General features: G+C 48.4%; 1 protein-coding gene across 1 annotated transcript in view; it reads right to left on the bottom strand.

Moving 5' to 3' along the window:
* The window catches only part of LOC147692216 (WD repeat-containing protein 62-like), an 846,473-nt gene that overhangs the window by 599,229 nt on the left and 226,209 nt on the right, over positions 1 to 21,035 (bottom strand). The window contains exon 15 of the mRNA XM_086938490.1: positions 15,678 to 15,799. Within this exon, the coding sequence (XP_086794616.1) occupies positions 15,678 to 15,799 (122 nt within the window). The remainder of the gene's footprint in view (positions 1 to 15,677; positions 15,800 to 21,035) is intronic.

Below are 21,035 nucleotides of genomic sequence, written 5' to 3'. Positions count from 1 at the left end.
AGAGTAAGTGCTAAAGAAAGGAGTAGTAACCGTGGCAGTCAGGAATCAGAGAGAACTTGTAGGGAATGTTTCCCATATCCAGAAGAGGAAAGGCACGGGTTTCTTGAAGGAGTTCAACTCATAACAACATTAAAGCATTTTGTGATAGGAAGAATCGAATTTCTAAGGGATATCCTCCATCGTAGAGACTAGATAGTTGAGGTGGAGATCATTGATGCCACCCTGACATTACTCATTTTCAAATCTTACAGCAGATGGCCAATTATTTTATCAAAATCAGATTTATCAATTTCTTGCCTGTCCTTTTGGCCTTTCATCCGCCCCATGGTGCTCCACCAAAAGAATGCACATTGTGGACATTTTTATGAGCTCATGGCAAAATAATGATTACATATTTAGCAAACATGGTTTTATTTTACAGAAACCCTGATTTCTCCTGAATCAGCTGCATACAGCAGAGTATGTTTCAAGACCTAGGCTTTATTTTTAATAGATATTAATCAAATTGAATACCTTTGAGGGAAATGGAGGCTTCGGATTTCAAGCTATATTAGTTTGCTGGACTCAATAATGTCCTCCCAGCAAGATGAAATCTATAAAAGAGGGAACCAAAAAGTGTTTCATTCAGACATGGTCTACTTGAGGCAGATGGCAATGACTGTAGGTTTCCTTACTTAATCGACCCAGTCCATTTTTCCAAACCTTTCATTCTACATATGTCTTCAATGACTGTACAGTGCAGGGTCATTCATACTCCGACTCGAAACAATTATCTAACAAAAACAGGCAGGAACTGGTTTGGTGGCTCAACCATATAGATAACTAAAATTGAAGTAACATTTTCAGATCCTGACTAGACCTGATTAGGCATGCCAAGGCTGGGATGGGGAGCCAAGTGTGGCGCTTTACCTTCTGGAGGAAAATAGTTGAGATAAAAACTGTATTTACACATAGAATGTTTAATGCTGTAGGTAGGATCCTTCACCGTAAAATGTCTGACTCAAGTCAATCAGGAATGTTGTGTTTTCTTGAAAATTACCGCTCTGTGACCCACTACAACAGGCAGGACTGCCTGGTGCACCAGATAGCTGTGCCAGAGAAGTATCTCTGGGGCAAGGTCAGCTTAGTGGAGGATTGGAAATCCCACTTCCTCTTGGAACCGAGCAATTGGTAGCTGGTTCAAAGGGTTTTGATCTTTGCAAAATGGGTATTTTTACATACTGTCTAAAGCCACAACTTACTGTGTTCTTAGGCTGGAGAGTAGAACCAAAGAAACAGGCTTTCTTGCAGGTTTGGTCACAACATCACCATTATGCTCATATTGCATTCAGAATTATCACCAGAGTGACAGCACAAATAAGCAAACAAACAATAAGCAGATTTGATTTTGGTTACACTGCAAGGAAAGCCTCAAGTTTGGATTCAAGTATTTCTGGAACTTTCTGGGGCTCATCCAAACTTTCTACACTAAAGTCTGAATACTCGCCTGAATCCCTAGGTGCTTCAAAATCCTTTGGTCTGGACGTAGGTATTGCGGCTGATAGCTTAGAAGATTGCTCAGATGATGGAACAAACTGGCCAATCTTAACAGTTTTCTTTCGCCATCAGGCAGGATTGGACAAGAGAGCACCCCAAAAAGACAATGTGACCTGAAGGAGATTGGTAAATTAGATAAGCAGGAAAGGTACCTGTACCTCTCAGTTACCCCAGAACTACACTACTCAAGAGGGTGGGAGTGATTTGTGGTCTTCAGACTGTTTAAAAAATGGCCTTCCAAGAAGAATTTGTCACACATTTTGACACACAGTTATCATTCATGATACTCTGTTTGGGCTCTGTGCAGTCAAGTGTCAGATGGATGACCCTTATCGGTTTGGTGTTTGTCTCGCTTTCACAAATGAAAGTCTTCACTTCTATGAAGGACATTGTGGCATGGAAAACTAGATGTGCCGGCCGGCCAGCAGTGAATAATTAGGGGAGAGAGAGGGGAGGTGCTGGGGAACAGATGGCCGTGAAGCAGGGGGCGGGGCAGCGGAACCCTTTGAAGTCACGGCCTGCGGCCGCGAATAAGTGACGGGGGGCGGGGCAGCGGAAGCCTTCGATTGCTGCTGGCAGGGGGAAGCCTGTGGGGAAATGCAAGCTCGTGCACGAAGGAGCTGGTGGTCACGTGATTTCACGTGAACTGTTGAGAATCCGGATCGTAAAAAGTCAGCTTTTGGGTTGACAACAATAGGTTCGAGTAAACTCGACCTAAAAAGGGGGGGCCAAACAACCAACAATTTGAACTCCAAGCTCACAATGGCGCACACTCTAATCAAAACTTCCAAATTTCACATTACACAACAAATATTTATAGTGGACGACCTAATTTGCAAAATCGGTTTGACAAAAACACATCAAAAAGGTCGACGCGTTTCGAACCCAACAGGTAACAGGGTTCTCATCAGAATCTTAGCTAAGCAGCAGACCCAATCTGCTGTCCCCAAAAATAAACAATCCTCAAGGGCTCTGTTCCATTGTGTTCCGTATTTCACCCAAACTAAATCATCCGACTCAGAGAAATCGTTTATCGCCCATCCGCCTGTCCACAACTCCAGCGTCTGACACGTCGCGTCGCAGGGCTTTCTGGAAATACGGAACACAATGGAACAGAGCCCTTGAGGATCGTTTATTAGGTCGAGCCTAGAACAGCGCATGCGCTGTTGTTGCTCGACTTTTTGTAAAGGGGAATCACAAAAGTGCTACCCAGCCTATGTTTGCTGGCTACAAGCATGAGTGCACGCACGGCCATCTGTTTTTCCTGCTCCTTTGTTGTCATGGTGCCTCTCACACCTGCCCCTCCCCCTCCCCCACCACTAAGCAGCCTCAGGCTCAAAGTACGTCGCACGCTGTGCTCATACCCAGCAGATGTTTTGCGTATTCCAGATAAAAAGACACATGTTTTACTGGGCTGTTTTCATTAGGAGCCAATCCGGTATGTTTGCAGTTTGCGTCTCCATTACGGTCCTGTATTGGCCTGGTAATCAAGACTACTATTTTTCTCACAGCAGAGCACATCAAACTCAGGTCTAACACCACCTCACACAAACAGGAGCACAGGAGTAGTGTGGCTCACTGGTTAGAGGCAGCAGACCCGGAAGCAGAGAACGGCCCGGGACCAGGGTTCAATTCCCGACCCGGCAGGGTCGTGGACCAGGGTCAGCGGACTCGATAATTCTCGCCTCGGTGCCTACTCTAACCAGGGATCACACTCGGCAACTCTGGGCATTAGCTTGCCTCATCTCTACAACGGCCCCCCACATTCGCCGGGGATGCCTGGTTTCACCTTGGAGATACCCAGTAGGGACCATCTCACAGGGATAGCCAGGACGGGTTCCCCAGTGGTCTACAGCGCCACGACGCCTCAGGGCAGCAGTGCGCTTTACAAGACACATACATTACATTACATTACATTACATCACATTCAGGTCTGACACCACATCACACAAAGCGGAGCACATCACACTCAGGTCTGACACCACATCACACACAGCAGAGCACATCACACTCACGTCTGACACCACATCACACACAGCGGAGCACATCACAATCGGATCTGACACCACATCACACACAGCAGAGCACATCACACTCAAGCCTGAGACCACATCACACACAGCGGAGCACATCACACTCATGCCTGACACCACATTACAAACAGCAGAGCACATCACACTCAGGCCTGACACCACATCACACACAGCAGAGCATATCACAATTGGGTCTGACAACACATCACAGACAGCAGAGCACATCACACTCACGCCTGACACCACATCACACACAGCAGAGCACATCACATTCAAGTCTGACACCACATCACACACAGCGGAGCACATCACAATCGGATCCGACACCACATCACACACAGCAGAGCACATCACACTCATGCCTGAGACCACATCACACACAGCGGAGCACATCACACTCATGCCCAACACCACATCACACACAGCAGAGCACATCACAATCAGGTCTGACACCACATCACACACAGCAGAGCATATCACAATTGGGTCTGACACCATATCACACACAGCAGATCACATCACACTCATGCCTGACACCACCTCACACACAGCAGATCACATCACACTCAGGTCTGACACCACATCACACACAGCAGAGCTCATCACACTCATGCATGACACCACATCACGACAGCACATCACACTCATGCCTGACACCACAACACACAAGGCAGAGCACATCACACTCAGGTCTGACATGAGATCACACCACACACACAGCCACACACAACAACACACACAACCACATTCTTACAACCACACACACACTACTGCACCCAACCACACACACACAACCACACCACACACACACACACACACACACACAACTACATACACAACCACACACAACCGCACACACATATACAACCACACACAACCACACAGCCGCACACACATATACAACCACACACACACCACACACAACCACACACACAACCACGACACACACACACAACCACAACACAACCACACAACCACACACACAACCACACACTCAAACACAACAGCACACACACAACCACACACACACACACACACAACACACAACCACACACACAACTACACACACAACCACACACCCAACCACCCAGCCACACACACAACCACCCAGCCACACACACAACCACACCCAACCACACACCACACACACGCAACCACACATAACCACAAGCAAACCCACAAACACACAACCACACACACACACAACCACGCACACACAACCACGCACACAAAACCACACCCAAACACACACAACCTCACACACAAAAAACCACAAACACACACACACATCCACACACAAAACAACACACACACACATCCACACAACTACACACACAACCACAATAACCAGAATACTAAACGGCATTCGTGCCCCACTTAGTTTTAAACAGCAAACAGTTAATCTAATTGCTTTGTTTCACGGAGGTTGTGTCTTAGGAAAAGGGCAGTGGCACTCGCATGGCACTATACACTAGTGTGTTCAAAAGAGTTGTTTAAAAAAAAAAATATGAAAAATTGACTCTTTTACAAATTCTGATTCCACCAGAATCAGAGTCCTCCACAACACCCTGTTTTTTGGCTGCCAGCTGTGAAAAGGAGACCAATAGTGCCCCCATTTTTATTATTCTGTATCCTCGGTTCAATTCTGGGGTGCTTTTTCAACTTGTTGTTAGTTCATTGCGAATCTTACCGTTACTAATTCAAATTATGTTACCTTTGGATTATTTGCAATGCAAACATTATCTCAATAAATTGCTGTAACAAGCTGCAAGTCCGCTGCGTAAGCCCATTCATTTGCTCATTATTTTACACATAAGGTTGCAAGATCATAAAGTGGAGTTTTCAGGATTTTGAATAGTTTCTTGTTTGAAGAAGTTACTCTCTCCTGCGCACCCCCCTCCTGTACTAAGGTTACGAGTGACTTGGCACCCGACTTTCAGAGGTTCTTGCATCCACCAAAGTCTGGCCTGGCACTGGTGCGTCCCAGCCTGGCACACACCGGGTGATCTCCACACCTCCTTCTAGACCCAAGCTCACTACTGTTTGCACTCTGTCACTCACCCCTCACCTCCCATGTGCTCACCCTTCACCCCTCAGGCCGGGCAGTCACTCCTCACACCTGGCACTCACCCTTCTCCCTCTCTGGCACTCAGCATTGACTCTCCGTGACACACAACTGTCACCTCCATGACACTCATCCTCGACCCTCCTGGTACTCATACTTCTCCTCCCTGGCACATATCCTTCACCTCCCTGACACTCACCCATGTACCTCCTGGCATTTACTACTCGTCCCCTTGGCACTCACCCTTCACCTCCATGGCACTAGCCCTTCACCCCCCTGGTCTGGCAGCTACCCTTCACCCCTTGCACTCACAATTGCCCTCCCTGGCAAACACCTTTGACCCTCCTGACTCTTACAACTCACCTCCATGGCACTCAACCTTCATCTCCCTGGCACTCACCCTTCATCCCCCTGACCTGGCACTCAACCTTCACCTCTGTGGCACAAGCCCTTCACCCCACTGGCCTGGCAGCTACCCCTCACCCCTGGCACTCATACTTCACCTCCATGGCACTAGCCCATCATCCCCCTGGGAGGGGGATGTTTGAAGAAGTTACTCTCTCCTGCGCACCCCACTCCTGTACTAAGGTTACGAGTGACTTGGCACCCGCCTTTCAGAGGTTCTTTCATCCACCCAAATCTGGCCTGGCACTGGTGCGTCCCAGCTTGGCACACATCGGGTGATGATCTCTGCACCTCCTTCTAGACCTCAGCTAACTACAATTTGCAGTCTGTCACTCACCCCTCACCTCCCTGGCACTCACCCTTCAGGCCTGGCAGTCACTCGTCGCACCTGGCACTCATCCTTCTCCCTCTCTGTCACTCAGCATTGACTCTCTGTGACACTCAACTGTCACCTCCCTGATACTCACCCTCGACGATGCACAGCTGCAATTTTAAGCGTCTGGGAGGCTTCCCATTCTTGTTCATTGATTCAAGGTCTATCTAAGTGATGCTATATTCTGTGGATGCTAATTGTCTATACTCCTCGGTGATTGGCACATCATATTAGCACACAAAGCTATCTTCTCTGGGTGGCAACCGTTTTTACTCCTCTGTGATTGCCACACCTAACAGCAGCAATGTGACAAACTTGTAAACCGCAGTACAGTTTGGTTATTTATGTTTACAAGTGAAAATTAGTACACTGTGCAAACTGTTGCTTGATTGATGCTGATCATTTCCAACTTGTTTGATTGATACTCCTTTTGGACTAAGTGCCGGTCACGGACAGTGAATGGCAAACCTTTAGGTCAAGTCTGCAGGACATAATTAGGGCGTTCTGCAGCTAGTATTGCTTTGTGAAGCAGTTCTTAGTGGAGAACACTGGATATAACTGCAATTAACATATATAAGGATGAAATTGGGAGTGGTCTGCATAATTCTTAATACTGTTGAGATAATAACACAGTAGCAGAATATTAATCTATATTATTAGCAAATCAATATGCAGAATTTTACTTCAACTACGTTCTTCTTAAGTAGTCCTGGAGAACTGATGGTTAAATGGGAAAAAATGGAAAAAGATTTTTGTGAATTATGCAAGGGTATGCGGCACAAATTTAAGTGTAGAAGGCAAACATTCTTTTATACTACACTGTCTAGGTGGTGAGGGGCAAGCTTGTAATAGAAAATATGCCTCAGTTAAGTGTTACTGATCAAAGGGCGTGAAATGAATATGAAATGTATATACTGCAACTATATCATCATTATCGGCAACGAGTGAGCACCATCAAGGAGAGGTATTATTTTGGGCTAACGGAGCAAGCAAAAGATGAGTAACTTTGGAGGGGCAACGGAGAGAAGGGATCAATTTGTATTGAAATGTGCACATGATAAGATGATAGAGAAAAATTGTGGTTGAAGGACGAACCACCCTTAGAAGAGGTAATTGCATTGTTAAATGGGTGGGGCATATGGTCAAATGTGTAGGTGAATTAAGCAGTGTCAAGAATGAGATGAAGGCAGATGAAATAGTTTGTCAGGTAAAAAACAAGAATTCAACACTTTCAGAAAATAATAAATCTGTGTATGTCTCAAAGGGCAGATATGCACAAGAATTTAAAGGCAGGAGGAGCTTCGCGGGCAACTAAGATGGCCGCGTGAGCTCGGAGCTCCGAAGACCCTCCGATCCTCCGCATTAATCCTGTCGTCTATCCTGTTCCACGACAGTGGAAAACTGTGGGTGAACTGCTGCTGGTGCGGGACTCGTTGTCCGATTGAAATTCTGACGCCCCTAGGTGAAGCTACACCGTGTGCAAATTTGGGGACGACGACGTCACCAGCGCCCTTGCCTGAGCCGGCGAGTGCGACACAGCCGTACGGAAGTGGCATGGGAAGAGAGTGATTGTTCCGCCACGAAGCGAAGCTTGCGAAGTTCTGGAGTGTGTTGGTGCTGAACGGACGGCGGGGACAGCCGCAACCGCTCTTCACGTTGGTGAGCCGGCGAGGGCCCGGGGTTTTCTCGATCGTGGTGGTCGTTTGCTCAACATGGCGGGCAGAGGTGAACCCGACAGAGGGAAGCCCCGGGCCAGTAGAAAATCAACCTACTCCCAATCTACCAACATGGAACGATACGCCCACCCTAAGAGCTCGCCTGGTGTCGCCGCGAGGCCTAAGGACATGCATCGAGAGGTGTCGCCGGACGACTCGGCCCCAACCCTCCGGGACGTTATGGGCGCGATCGCGGGCATAAAAGCCGAGATGCACAAACAGCACGAGGTCCTGACACAAGGTCGACACACTGGCCGTTGAGGTCAACCTGATCAGAGCCAATTTGGGCAAGGCCAATGATCGGGTCAAGTCACTTGATATAAAAACCTCGAGCATGACCACAGACGTCTCGGACCTGCAATCAGAGGTTCGAGACCTGAAGGCTGCGAACTCGCTATTTGCCCGTAGGCTTGAGGACTTTGAAGGACGTGCCAGGCGCCAGAACGTCCAAATTGTCGGTGTTCCGGAGGGGGCCGAGGAGGATGCCACCGACCTCTTTGTCGAGGACTTGATCCAGAATCATCTGGCCCCTGGGGGCCTCAGCAAGTTTTTCTCAGTTGAACGTGCTCATCGATTGCCCGGAGGCCGCCCGAAGTTGGGGGCTCTTCCGCGTCCCTTCATTGCCCGTGTGTTCAACTATAGGGACCGGGACGCTATCCTGCAGGCATCGAGGAGAGGTGGGCCGCTGAAATATCAAAATGCGGATATTAACTTTTTCCCGGACTTCACCCAAGCGGTTCAGAGGCGGAGGCAAAGCTTCACGGGCGTGAAACGGAGACTACGTGAGCTGGGGATGAAGTACTCCATGCTGTTCCCCGCGAAACTGCGTATTGAGCATGATGGCCGTGCATTGTTCTTCGACATGCCGGAGGTCGCCGGGGATTGGTTGGACACTTTGCCTCAGCGGCGTGAGGAACCTGAGGAACAGTCGGAAGGGGCAGCGGGTGGCCCTGATCATCAGGAGTAGAATGTTCCTTCGGACCTTTTTCGGACAATGGGACTACCTAGGCAGTTGGTATCACAGTATTGTACTTTTTATTACTATCCTCGATTTTGAACGGGGGAAGCGGGGGGGATAGGATAGACTCCTTTCTCCTCTAGGGGCTTTTCGTAGAGTAGTTTTCTAGGGGCGACAGGCACACTGCTAGTTGGGGGGGCTTTTTAGTCTAATGCAGGGGTGCAGGGTGGGGGGTGGATGGGCTGTTTGTTCTTTTTTTGTTCTCCTTTTTCCTTTTTCTATTTCACGGCAAGGTAACTGTTGTGCTGCTAATTGTGTTGTAGCGACGCCACTCGACAGGGCTGGCATGGGCCTGTACTTTGACGATGGGGGGTAAGAGGTTGAATGTTCTGTGTTGGAATGTTAATGGGCTGGGGGATCGTATTAAGAGGTGTAGTACTACAAATTTTCAAGAGATGTATGCCTGATGTCATTCTGTTGCAGGAAACTCATTTGGTAGGAAACACGTGCCACGCGCTCAATAGAAAGGGTTTCAAGATGGTGGCACATTCGGGGTACTCTTCGGGGTCCCGCGGGGCGGGGATCATGGTGCGGATGTCACTCCCATTCGAGATAGAATTCAGCGTGATTGATGAGAGGGGGCGCTACGTCGCCGTCACGGGCAGATGGGAGGGGCGTACCCTAGTTTTGGTTTCTGTTTACGTCCCTCCTGGTTTGCAAACGACTACGTTTCAGGATCTCGGGGGTGCCATTTTGGGCTTGCCTGAAGGTTTGCTTATCGTGGGTGGGGACTTCAATGCAGTTGGTTTCGGTACCTTAGACAGGCATCCATCCAGAGATCTTCGGGGTGCGCAGTCCTGGCTTCCCGACTTCTTGGATACTATGGGGCTAATTGACTGCTGGAGGCTTCTTCATCCTACCCAGCGTCAATACTCATTTCACTCCGGGGCACATGGTAGCCTCTCCAGGATTGATTACGTTCTGGCTCTAGCGGCCCACGCGTCGGCGGTCTCTGAGGCCCGACTGATGGCCAGGGGTATCTAGGACCATTCTCCGGTCTGGGTGTCCTTTGACTTCGGCATCGTGGTGACCGAGAGGGTGGCGCCAGTTAACCCGTGGTATTTCCGTAACCCTAAGACCCGTGGACTCCTGGCCAAAGCCATTGAGCTCTACTTTTCTGAAAACGCGGGCTCGGTCACATCAGCTGTCTCCCTATGGGAGGCCTTTAAGACTGTCTTGAGAGGAGAGGCCTTCTCCATAATAGCCGAGGTGCGGAGACGTAGGGACGAGGACGTGGTGCGGATTGAATCAGAGATCGAGGTTCTTGACTCCCAATTGGAGAACGATCCGACACCGGCCCTACTTCAAGTTCTCTCGCTTAAGCAGTCAGAGTACCGGGCCACTGTTACTGATGCTGCCAAGACTATGGGCAGAGAACAGCAGGGGAGGATCTATGATGTCGGGGACAAGGCAGGCAAGCTTATTGCGTGGCTTGACAAAAAGGAGATGGCCTCCCGGGTGGTCCCTGAGGTGCTGGGGGAGGACGGGTTGGCTGTTACCGACCCCAGCGCTATAGTCACGGTTTTCGCCGATTATTTCGAGTCCGTTTACACCTCGGTCTCTGAAATGTCCGAGGCGGACTCCAATGCCCTTCTGAGAGAGGTGGACCTTCCGTGTTTGTCGGATACTGAACGCGACGACATGGATAGGGGCATAACTGCTGACGAGATCGCACTTGCAATACGCTCCCTGAGGTCTGGCAAGGCGCCCGGCCCCAACGGCCTCCCGGTGGAGCTTTATAAGATAAAGCCTGACGCCATCGCCCGCGCTTACGGGACATGTTCCTGGAGGCACGGGAGAGAGGTACGCTTCCCCCAGACCAGAGTTTGGCCACCATCGTGGTCATTCATAAGGAAGGGAAGCCCAGAGACCTGTGCCGATCGTATCGCCCCATTTCTTTGCTGAATGCCGAGCCTAAGATCTTGGCTAAATTGCTGGCCAACCGACTGGTTTGCGCAATTAGCGACTTGGTTCATCCGGATCAGTCGGGCTTTATTCCTCATCGCAACACCGCCCTTAACCTTAGGAGACTCCATGGGGCTCTGGCGAGGATTCATACGCTCCGGGAGCCGGCCGTTTTGGCGTCTTTGGATGCCACGATGGCCTTTGACTCCCTCGAGTGGAACTACCTGTGGGCAGTGCTGATGAAGTTCGGATTTGGTCCGGAATTTATAGGATGGGTCAAGCTTCTGTATGCCAGTCCACTTGCCAACGTTACGGTCAATGGCCGCGTGCCCGTATCCTTCGCTCTCCGCAGGGGCACCAGGCAGGGTTGCCCCCTGTCGCCCTTGTTGTTTGCGTTGGCGCTTGAGCCTTTGGCTGCCTGGCTGCGATTTCACCCGGACATCAACGGGATACGGTGGTCCTCCGGATTTGAGGACCGGGTGTCTTTATACGCGGACGACATCTTGCTTTACCTCACCTCTCCCCGCAAGTCCCTTATCGTGGTATGCGACGTGCTGCATACCTTCGGTAGGTATTCAGGCCTAGTCATTAACTGGTCGAAATCGCACTTATACGTTTGAGGGGTGAGGTTCCGCGGCTCCGGAGGGGTTGCACCATACAGGTCGCGAGGCAGGGGTTCAAATACTTGGGCATCTATATTTCAGCCGATGCCAAGACACGTTATGCGAACAACTTGCTTCCCCCTCTTGCATGCCTACAGCGGGACGTAGAGGGGTGGCGGAAGCTGCCGCTTTCCCTGCTTGGACGTGCGGCATTGTTCAAAATGATGTCCCTGCCCAGATTCCTGTACGCGCTTCAGAATACCCAGGACCCGGTCCCCTCCGGGTATTTCAGGGAGGTTGAGGGCTTACAGCGGGCCCTTCTCTGGGATGGCAGACCGCGCATTGCTATCGCTAAACTCACGCTTCCGTGGTACGACGGAGGTATTGCATTGCCTGACATCCGGAGGTATTATTGGGCTTCCCAACTAGCCGCCCTCAACCACGGTTTCTACGGTCCAGCCGACAGTCCGGGGTACGCTATGGATCGTTGGCTCCTTGACGATGGGAAATATTACAGGGCGTTGTACTTGAGGTCTCTGGATGGAAGAATGACAGGTCCGACTAGGACGGCGGTACATATATGGAGGGCTGTCACAAAGGCACAGGGATGGAAAGGGAGACTCACGATGACCACCCCACTTTTTGATTTGGACCTGTTGGGCAAGCTGTGGCACACCAAGGGGTTTGATCGATGGGACCTGATTGGTATCTCCAAAGTTGAAGACATGATGGTCAATGGTGGGATAAAATCTTTCGCCGCTCTACAAACAGAATTTCAACTGGGAGTGACTGAATTTTTTAGATACGCCCAATTGCGACACGCCCTTTTGGCAGTTATGCCGGAGGGTAAGAAGGTCCCTGAGTCATCCCCATTGGAAGATAGGGTGCTGGACGGTCATATGCCGGACAGTGCCATCTCGTTGGTCTATAAAAAACTGATCAATGTCCGCGCAGACCTCCTTCTGGGTGTGAGAGAGCAATGGGTTCGTGATGGTATTGAGCTGGATGACGAAGATTGGCAGTATGCGGTGTCATCCCCCAAGGAGGTAGCCATCCCAGCCAGACTACGCTTGGTCCAGCTTAAAATCTTGCATAGGGTGTATCTAACCGGCCCTCGGTTGATACATAGGGGCCATTCTGTAGATGGGCTCTGTAGGCGTGGTTGTGGTGCGTTGGCCACCTTCATGCACATTATTTGGGAGTGTCACGCGGTCGCTTCCTACTGGAGGCGTGTCCACGCGGTGATGAGTGAGGTGACTGGTGTTGACTTGCAGGCTGAGGCCCGACGCTGCCTACTGAATGTGTGGGGCCCCACGGATTACAACAGTGCGCAAACCCAATGGGTTACCTTGGGAAACATGGTGGCAAAGCGTGACATCGCTCAGAAGTGGGGCGCTACGTCACCTCCCTCTGTAGAATTGTGGAAGACCAATATGGATTGGTGTATGTTTCGTGAGAAAACAGTGTACGTGGCCCGGGGTAATCCCAAGAAGTGGCATAAGGTCTGGGGGGCCTGGAATGAATATAGGGGTGATATCTGTCTCCCACCCGACACTGCCCCCTTGGAGGAACGACTGTCCCCGTAGCCTGTGGCTCCAACCCAAGCGTTACTATATTGCACATCCTGCACTCTTTCCCTCCCGACATTGTCCATTTTGCACTGTTCATACGTGTACTTTTCGGGTCCTTGGCCTGATCTGGGTATTGTCGCAATTATGTTTTTTCGCCTTGCCTTTTAGCACTGGTTTTGGTGCTCGTTATTGTGTTTTATTTCATGTTTTCTTAACTTATAGCATAAAACTAAACCTGGTACGATTTTAAACTATGTACTGTGTGCACCAATCATCCTACCTTTACTATGCTGCCTAGCCTCTGGGATGTAAGGCTAAATAGCTGTGTACTTTGATTCGTCAATAAAAAAAAATTAGAAAAATTAAAAAAAAAAAAAATGTAAAGGCACATGTTTTTGGTGTGGCAAGACATGACACAAGGCAAATGCAATTGTCTGTCCAGGTATGCATGTTATTTGTAATATGTGTGGGGAAAAAGGTAATTTCACCAAGTGCTGCAGAAGTAAGATTACGAAAGATGTTCGTCAAGAGGTAAAGGGCATTGTATTTCAGGTGGATGGTGCTAAGACTCAACATCCATCACCTAAAGAGATAGTTGAAGGAGTTGAAGTTTGATTCATGTTCTTATCTCGCCATGACCTGTATGAACACCTTTGATAATTTCTTCAAAGAGAAAGCAAAATTGTGCAAAATAGATATTTTCCCAGTAGACTATGGTGGGGTACCCATTTAAAAGGGTGGGTATTTTGCAGCATGAATTGAACTTGAAGAACGAATGGTAGCTGGAAAGGTGTATGTTGTTAAAAGAGGGGATGCTTTACTAGGGTGGCCACAAAGCGTTTGTTGGGAGTCATGTTGAATCCAAATGCTGGACCTCAGTACAGGCACAAGAGACAGATGAGCCCTTAATCACTTTTGATGAGGAATTTAAAGATGTAGTCCAGGATGGGTTAGACTCTCTCAAAGGCAATAATCGTCATACAAAATTGAAGAATGGAGCGAAACCAGTTGTTGCTAAAGTGAGAAGAATACCTTTGAATGAACAAGTCGGGGTACAGAAGTAGATAGAACAATTGATTGAGATGAAGTTTTTAGAACCAGCGGAGGCAACAGAATGGTTGGCTCCTATAGTGGAGGCTAAAACCCAAAGGCGAAATTATTTTTTGCATACACTTACAAGCAATTAATAGTGAATTGATTGTGGACAGGTTTCCACTGTCCAATACAGATGAAATTATCTCTACAATAGCAGGTGCTACATTTTTCACAACTTTAGATCTAGCATCCGCTTGCCATCAAGTGGAGTTAGGTAAAACTTCACAGGAGTGGACTGCATTTATTACACGAGTAGGAATGTTTACATTTTTGAGAATGCGGTTTGGTTTGTTCTCTGAAGCTTCTGTGTTCCAAAGAATCATGTTCAATGTACTTAAAGGAGTTATAGGTGTAAAATACAATCAGGATGATTTATTGACTTTTGGTCCGTACAAAGGAGGAACATTATTCAATGGTGTGTATGGTTTTGGAGAGGTTGAGGAAAACAGGCAGGGGATTGATCTCGGACATCGCATTTCACAAGGTTTGTTTCCTAAAAAACTGTTATTTGACACCATTGCAAAACATCCGGAACCCTGTAACAAGGAGAAGCTAGTATCTTTTTTAGGTATGGTAGATTACTGCTGAAAGTTTATCCTAGGTTATGCTGATAAGACACAACATATAAGCAATGTATTGGAAAAAAAGTGTGAGCTTTGAATGGGATTCTAATTGGTGTAACAAGTTCCTGTCGGTGAAGGAGGATTTAAAGAATGCTCCCTGTTTGCAAGCATGTATACAAGGTGAGAAGACTTACATTAAAACACATGCCAGTGCCAAAGGTATTGGAGCTTTTAATTTAATTGCTGGTGCATCAAGTTGCTTAAAAGGTTCTGAGACAACCTTCATAGTAATAGAAAAAGAGGTCCTGGCAATTTATTGGGCATTAGGAAAATACAGGCACTTGATTTGGGGCATAAAGGTTAAGGTGTTTTCGAATTGCAAGCTACCTCATCAAGTATTTGGAGATGGATTGTTTCCTTACAAAGAATATGATTTCACAGTTGACTATATTACTACAGTAATGAATTGATCAACTGATTGTCTGTTCCTCTTGATGGATGTGGAATAAATTGATGAGATAGCAAGATTAAAGATTTTACAATGGAATGCCCTAATTAGACAAGTCTATCATCCCGGGGGGTTTCATCAGACTTTCATCAGTAGTGGATGCAAGTCTATGGCCACCATGTGCTCAAAGTGAAGAAAGTTAAAGTGTACTCACCTTCATGTGCTTAACATAAGTGAAACATTTTGGTTGGAAAAGCTAAGAAATGTTACTTTGCATGCCCTAAAAAACATATTTGGGTGGCTGCTTTTGGGTATGCTCAGACTAACAAAGAAATATGTAAGGCTCACCTGACATTTCTGTCTTGGCAGGCAACAGCGACATATTTCTGAGTGACATCAGTATCCATGTCATACAGTGTTGTTTTCTCCACCAAGTGATGCGTTCTGCTGAAATTATTTCCTTCGGGAATCTAAGAAAATAAATTACAGTTTTTTCCACTTTTCAATACATTTTTAGTTACGTGCTAACCATTTGAATTGTTACTGGAATGCTGGACTTAAAAAGTTTTTTACAATGCAGAGTTTTAAGGCTGCTCAGTCATAAAAACACCAACATAAAACATATACTAAGCATTAAATCATTGCTTACTAAGCCATATTTATGTACTTGCTGGTTATTTTTAATACAACAATTCAGCTAGGCAAAGGGCATGGATATGGGGGTGGCAAAGAGAATTTCAATGGATGAGCAATATAAAGTTGCAGCGAAGAAACGATATCCATGGAATAAAGGAGAGTACATTAAACAAAAAGACAGGTGGGTGATGTGAGAAGTTGGCCTGATATGTAGTGCTCACTATTCTAGTGATCACTGTGTATCTACCAAACGACCCTTATTGATGATTGGTTGTAAGTCAACCTTATAGACCAGCTATCCTAGTAGCGTGGACAAGAGCAGTCTTTAGGCTAAACTCTAGAGGGCGTGTTAAGCCAGCTGTTATACCATCACATAAACCCCTTGAACACCAAGTGAAAGGACACCACACAAGTTGTTATGAAAATAAAAGGATATTTATCTAGAACAAGTCTACCCTGATCTCTTTATGAGCGAGGGAGCTAAGCACACAACAAAACTCTTAAGAAAATACTTTAAGTTGCACAATTTACACAAATGCCCGAGGGGCACGAAAAACCATATACTACAAAAGTGGAATGCGAAATACTAGCAGGTAAGTAACTCGATCCAGAGGCTTTAGGATCGCTAGGACTACACTACTGAACCTTCAGGTTAGGAGCAGGAGGCCTAGGGAGATCGGGTGCAGAGTGTGCACTCTCACGCGGGATGCGGGACAAAGTCTATGGATACTAATATCTCGTAAAGTTACAGTTATCGGACGAATCCGACTAGTTAGGCTGAAAACGAAAAAGGATCTGGACACTTATATAGTGAACCTACGTTGGAGCACCGAAATGCTCAGGTTACCTAGCCCAGGGGCTGCGGCTGCATAGGGTTCAAAAGACGTCGGGAATCCTCGTTACAGTCTATGGAGCCTCAAAGAAGAAGTTGCTGGCAGGCGACCAGTGATGAAGTTCGATGTGATCCAAGCCTGGATCGATGATGGAGACGACCTGAAAGCAGAGGGGACTTAGTTCTTAATCACTAGCCAGTGATTAGGTGGGCACCAGGATGGCACCGGATGAAGTCACCTCGACCAGGTGAGTGGGCGACGCTGGGCTCTGCAGTCTCTCGGACCAGGAGGCGTTGTCGGTGACCAGGATGGAGGTGCGAGCTGTCCCACGAAGGTGTCTGCTGTCGGCGCTGCTGAAACCAGGATTGGAGCAACAAGCCTTGGCAAAGGCAAGCCCACGCGGTGGAGACAAGATGGCGTCTGGAGTGGACCAGGAGGGTCCGGGGTGCTCCTCTTTTGGAGGGGAGCAAGGGCCAGTCTGGAGCAACCAGACCAGCAATGGAAGTGTCGTGGTTGGTCGTCAGGAGGGCTACAAGCCAGCAGGCAAGTGGCCGGACAACGCAGTGAGCAGCAAAGAGCAGAAGGGCCCCACGCAGATCTCATGGATGCTTGGGGGCTGGACTTCGGTGCTGGAGCTGCTCAGGGTTAGGGCTTCTCAAACCCCAAAGCACTCACTCGAGGATCCCTCGGCGGTCGTGCTGAATAAGCGTCGTGCAGTTTTGACGATGGCCGGTCCCTTCAGGTCTCGTCGCATCCACGAATCTCAGCTGGGCTGATGATGTAGGTAGAGGTCAGAGATGCCAGGGAATCCGGGTCTCGTCGAGCTGGGCAGTCTTGATCCGGAGGATGGACTTGCAGCAAACTGCATGCGCTTAGATGGTGCCCGCTGGTGCAGGGTGGCTACTCCTTAGCCACAAGGGAGAGTCTTCAGAAATGTTCAAGAGTTCTTTAGTGGAAAGTAGTCAGGATTCAGAATTATCCAATTTGGGAAGGGGGCCCGGTCCTACCTTTATACTAAAGAAAGGGGCTGGCACGCGACTAGGTCCTGCCCATGGGTGGGACCAGGAAGGGGGGTGGTTACATCCCTCTCCCTTGTCCGGACTTTCTTCAGCTTAGGGGCTGGTGTGGCCCGGGAACTGGTTCAAGCCGGCATATGCACAGTGAGCACCGGGGTGCCACTTGCAGTCACCTTCCTCTCAGCCCTGCCTACCTGGGATACAGAAAAACCCTGTCTGGGATGGTGCTAGCACCGCCGCTGACAGGAAATCCTTTGTCCAAGCTCTCCTCGCTGGAAGGACTCCCAGCAGCAGGAGGTCAGACTTGTGTCTGTGGTGGCAGCATCCATTTTGTGATGCTGAGGCTCGAGTTAACTTTAACCGGGGTTCACAGTTACATACATGTCGTGTCCCTCTAGAAGGGTGGAATGCTAACCCCGTCGCCAGAATTGGCGAGGGGTTAGTATTCCAATTGGTATGACACCTTACTCGACATGTTTTGATAAAGCGATACCAAAGTTGGCAAATAACCGCGAGGATTATAATGCACTTAAGAGTATATGGTATGCGTTATCATGGAACAGCTATTAGGACTTGGTTCCGCAAGCTGCAAACGGGCTCAGCTCATGCCAGAGCACCATCTCACATAATTCCAAGCACTCTGCCTTCAGGATCGATAAGGCCTGCCATAGGAGTGACTGATAGGAATACATGTGTCCATTTTAGGGTTAGATATAGGTATACTATATCTAAAGCAAAGGGTGATTACACCACTTTGCCCCAGCTGTCGTGCAGCCAGTTGTGTCAGATTTAGATGGCCAGCCAGGGGTGGCATAATACATGCTAAAGCCCCTGGTAGGCCCTGGGTACGCCTATGCCCTGGGTACAGGGACTGATAAGGTGGCCCAGTACCAATTGGTAAATGCACCTAAGGTACACGTGTAAATTTAGAGAGAGAACAGCTAGGCTGTGGGTCTGATTAGCAGGCCCACAGCCAGGGAAGTCGTAAACCAGTGAAGCAAAAAGCAAAAATCTGGGGTGATCATAGGATTGCAGACCCTACTCTCCTACATGACCCTCCCCCCCCCCCCAAACTTTGGGACAATAAACTAACCTTGACCAGGTGAGTCTTCTTGCTCTAAGTGGAAATACCTGGAGAGCCCATCTGCATTGCCATGATCAGTGCCAGGTCTATGCTCCACTGTAAAATCCATCCCCTGTAGGGAAATGGACCACCTAAGTAGTTTGGGGTTTTCACCCTTCATCTGATTTAGCCACAAGAGGGGCTTCTGGTCGGTCTGAATCTTGAAATGAGTGCCAAACAAGTATGGCCTCAATTTCTTCAGGGCCCAAACCACAGCAAAGGCCTCCCTTTCAATAGCTGACCAATTCTTCTCTCTGGGGGTCAGCCTTCTGCTAATAAAAGCAATGGGCTGGTCATGACCATCAAAATTCAGCTGAGATAGAACAGCTCCCACACCCAACTCAGAAGCATCTGTTTGGACAATGAATGTTTTGGAGTAGTCTGGACTCTTCAGGATAGGTGCTGTGCACATGGCCTGCTTTAGGTCATCGAATGCTTTTTGACAGCTTGCTGTCCACTGAACTTTCTTTGGCATCTTTTTACTTGCCAGGTCATTAAGTGGAGTCACAATAGATCCATCATTTCTGACAAATTTCCTGTAATAACCAGTCAGGCCCAAGAAAGCTCGAACCTGAGTCTGGGTGGTTGGAGGAGCCCAGTCCTTGATGGCCTGTATCTTGCTCTCCAATGGCTGAACCTGGCCTCCACCTACAAGATGGCCCAGGTATACAACCTGTGTCTGCCCTGTCTGGCACTTAGTGGCCTTGATAGTGAGACCTGCTGCTTGCAGTGCCTCTAACACTTTCCTCAGGTGGACCAGGTGATCCTCCCAGGTGGAGCTAAAGACAGCTATATCATCAAGATATGCTGCAGAGAAGTCATCCAACCCGGTGAGAACTTGTTTCACCAGCCTTTGGAAGGTGGCAGGTGCATTTTTCAAACCAAAGGGCATTACCACAAACTGAAAATGCCCACCAGGGGTAGAAAATGCTGTTTGGGCTTGGCCTCCTCAGCTAACCTTATTTGCCAATACCCAGCTGTCAGGTCAAATGTACTTAAGTAGTTGGCAGAAGCCAATCTGTCTATAAGTTCATCTGCTCTTGGTATTGGGTGGGCATCAGTCTTAGTGACTGCATTGAGGCCTCTGTAGTCTACGCAAAACCTCATCTCTTTCTTACCACCCTGGGTGTGAGGCTTTGGCACTAGAACTACTGGACTAGCCCAAGGGCTATCTGAGGGCTCAATGACTCCCAGCTCCAACATTTTCTGCACCTCTGTCTTGATGCAGACTCTGACATGATCAGGCTGTCTGTAGATTTTACTCTTAACTGGCAGACTGTCCCCAGTGTCAACCTCATGGGTACACCAATTGGTCTGACTGGTTGTCAGAGAGAACATATGTCTAAAGGATTGAAGAACTTGTTTGCAATTCTTTTGCTGATGCTCAGAGAGGCTGCCACAAAAGACAACACCATCTACTGGCCCATCATCAGGGTTCTGAGTGAGCAGGTCTGGGAGAGGGTCACTCTCCTCCTCCTGTCCCTCTTCTGTGGCCATGAGCAAGCTCGTGTCCTTCCTGTCGACATATGCCTTGAGCCTATTCACATGGAGCACCCTGAGGGGGCTGCTGGGAGTTCCAAGGTCCGCCAGGTAGGTGACCTCTCCCTTTTGCTCAATGATTGTGTGGGGCCCAGACCATTTGTCTTTGAGTGCTGCTGGGGCCACTGGCTCCAACACCCACACCTTTTGTCCAGGCTTGTACACAGTCAGGACAGCCTTTTGGTCATGACAAGCTTTTTGGAGTTCTTGGCTTGCCTCAAGGTTTTTAGATGCCTTTTCCATGTACTCAGCCATCCTGGAGCGGAGACCAAGTACATAGTCCACAATGTTGGTTGCAGGCTTTTTGAGAGGTCTCTCCCATCCTTCCTTCACCAAACAAAGGGGTCCTCTTACAGGATGCCCATACAGAAGTTCAAAAGGGCTGTAGCCAACCCCCTTCTGTGGGACCTCTCTGTAAGCAAACAAGAGGCAGGATATCAGGACATCCCATCTTCGCCTGAGCTTTTCAGGTAGTCCATGAATCATCCCTAGGCTTTCCTGTTTTCAGTTTCTATTCTTGGTAAATTCTGGTGGTGTTTTTTCAGTGTTTTCCAGTGAC

The sequence above is a fragment of the Lissotriton vulgaris genome, chromosome 9 (genome assembly GCF_964263255.1).
Source record: "Lissotriton vulgaris chromosome 9, aLisVul1.2, whole genome shotgun sequence".
NCBI classification, from domain to species: Eukaryota; Metazoa; Chordata; class Amphibia; order Caudata; family Salamandridae; genus Lissotriton; species Lissotriton vulgaris.
This window is presented reverse-complemented; position numbering and strand designations above follow the sequence as displayed.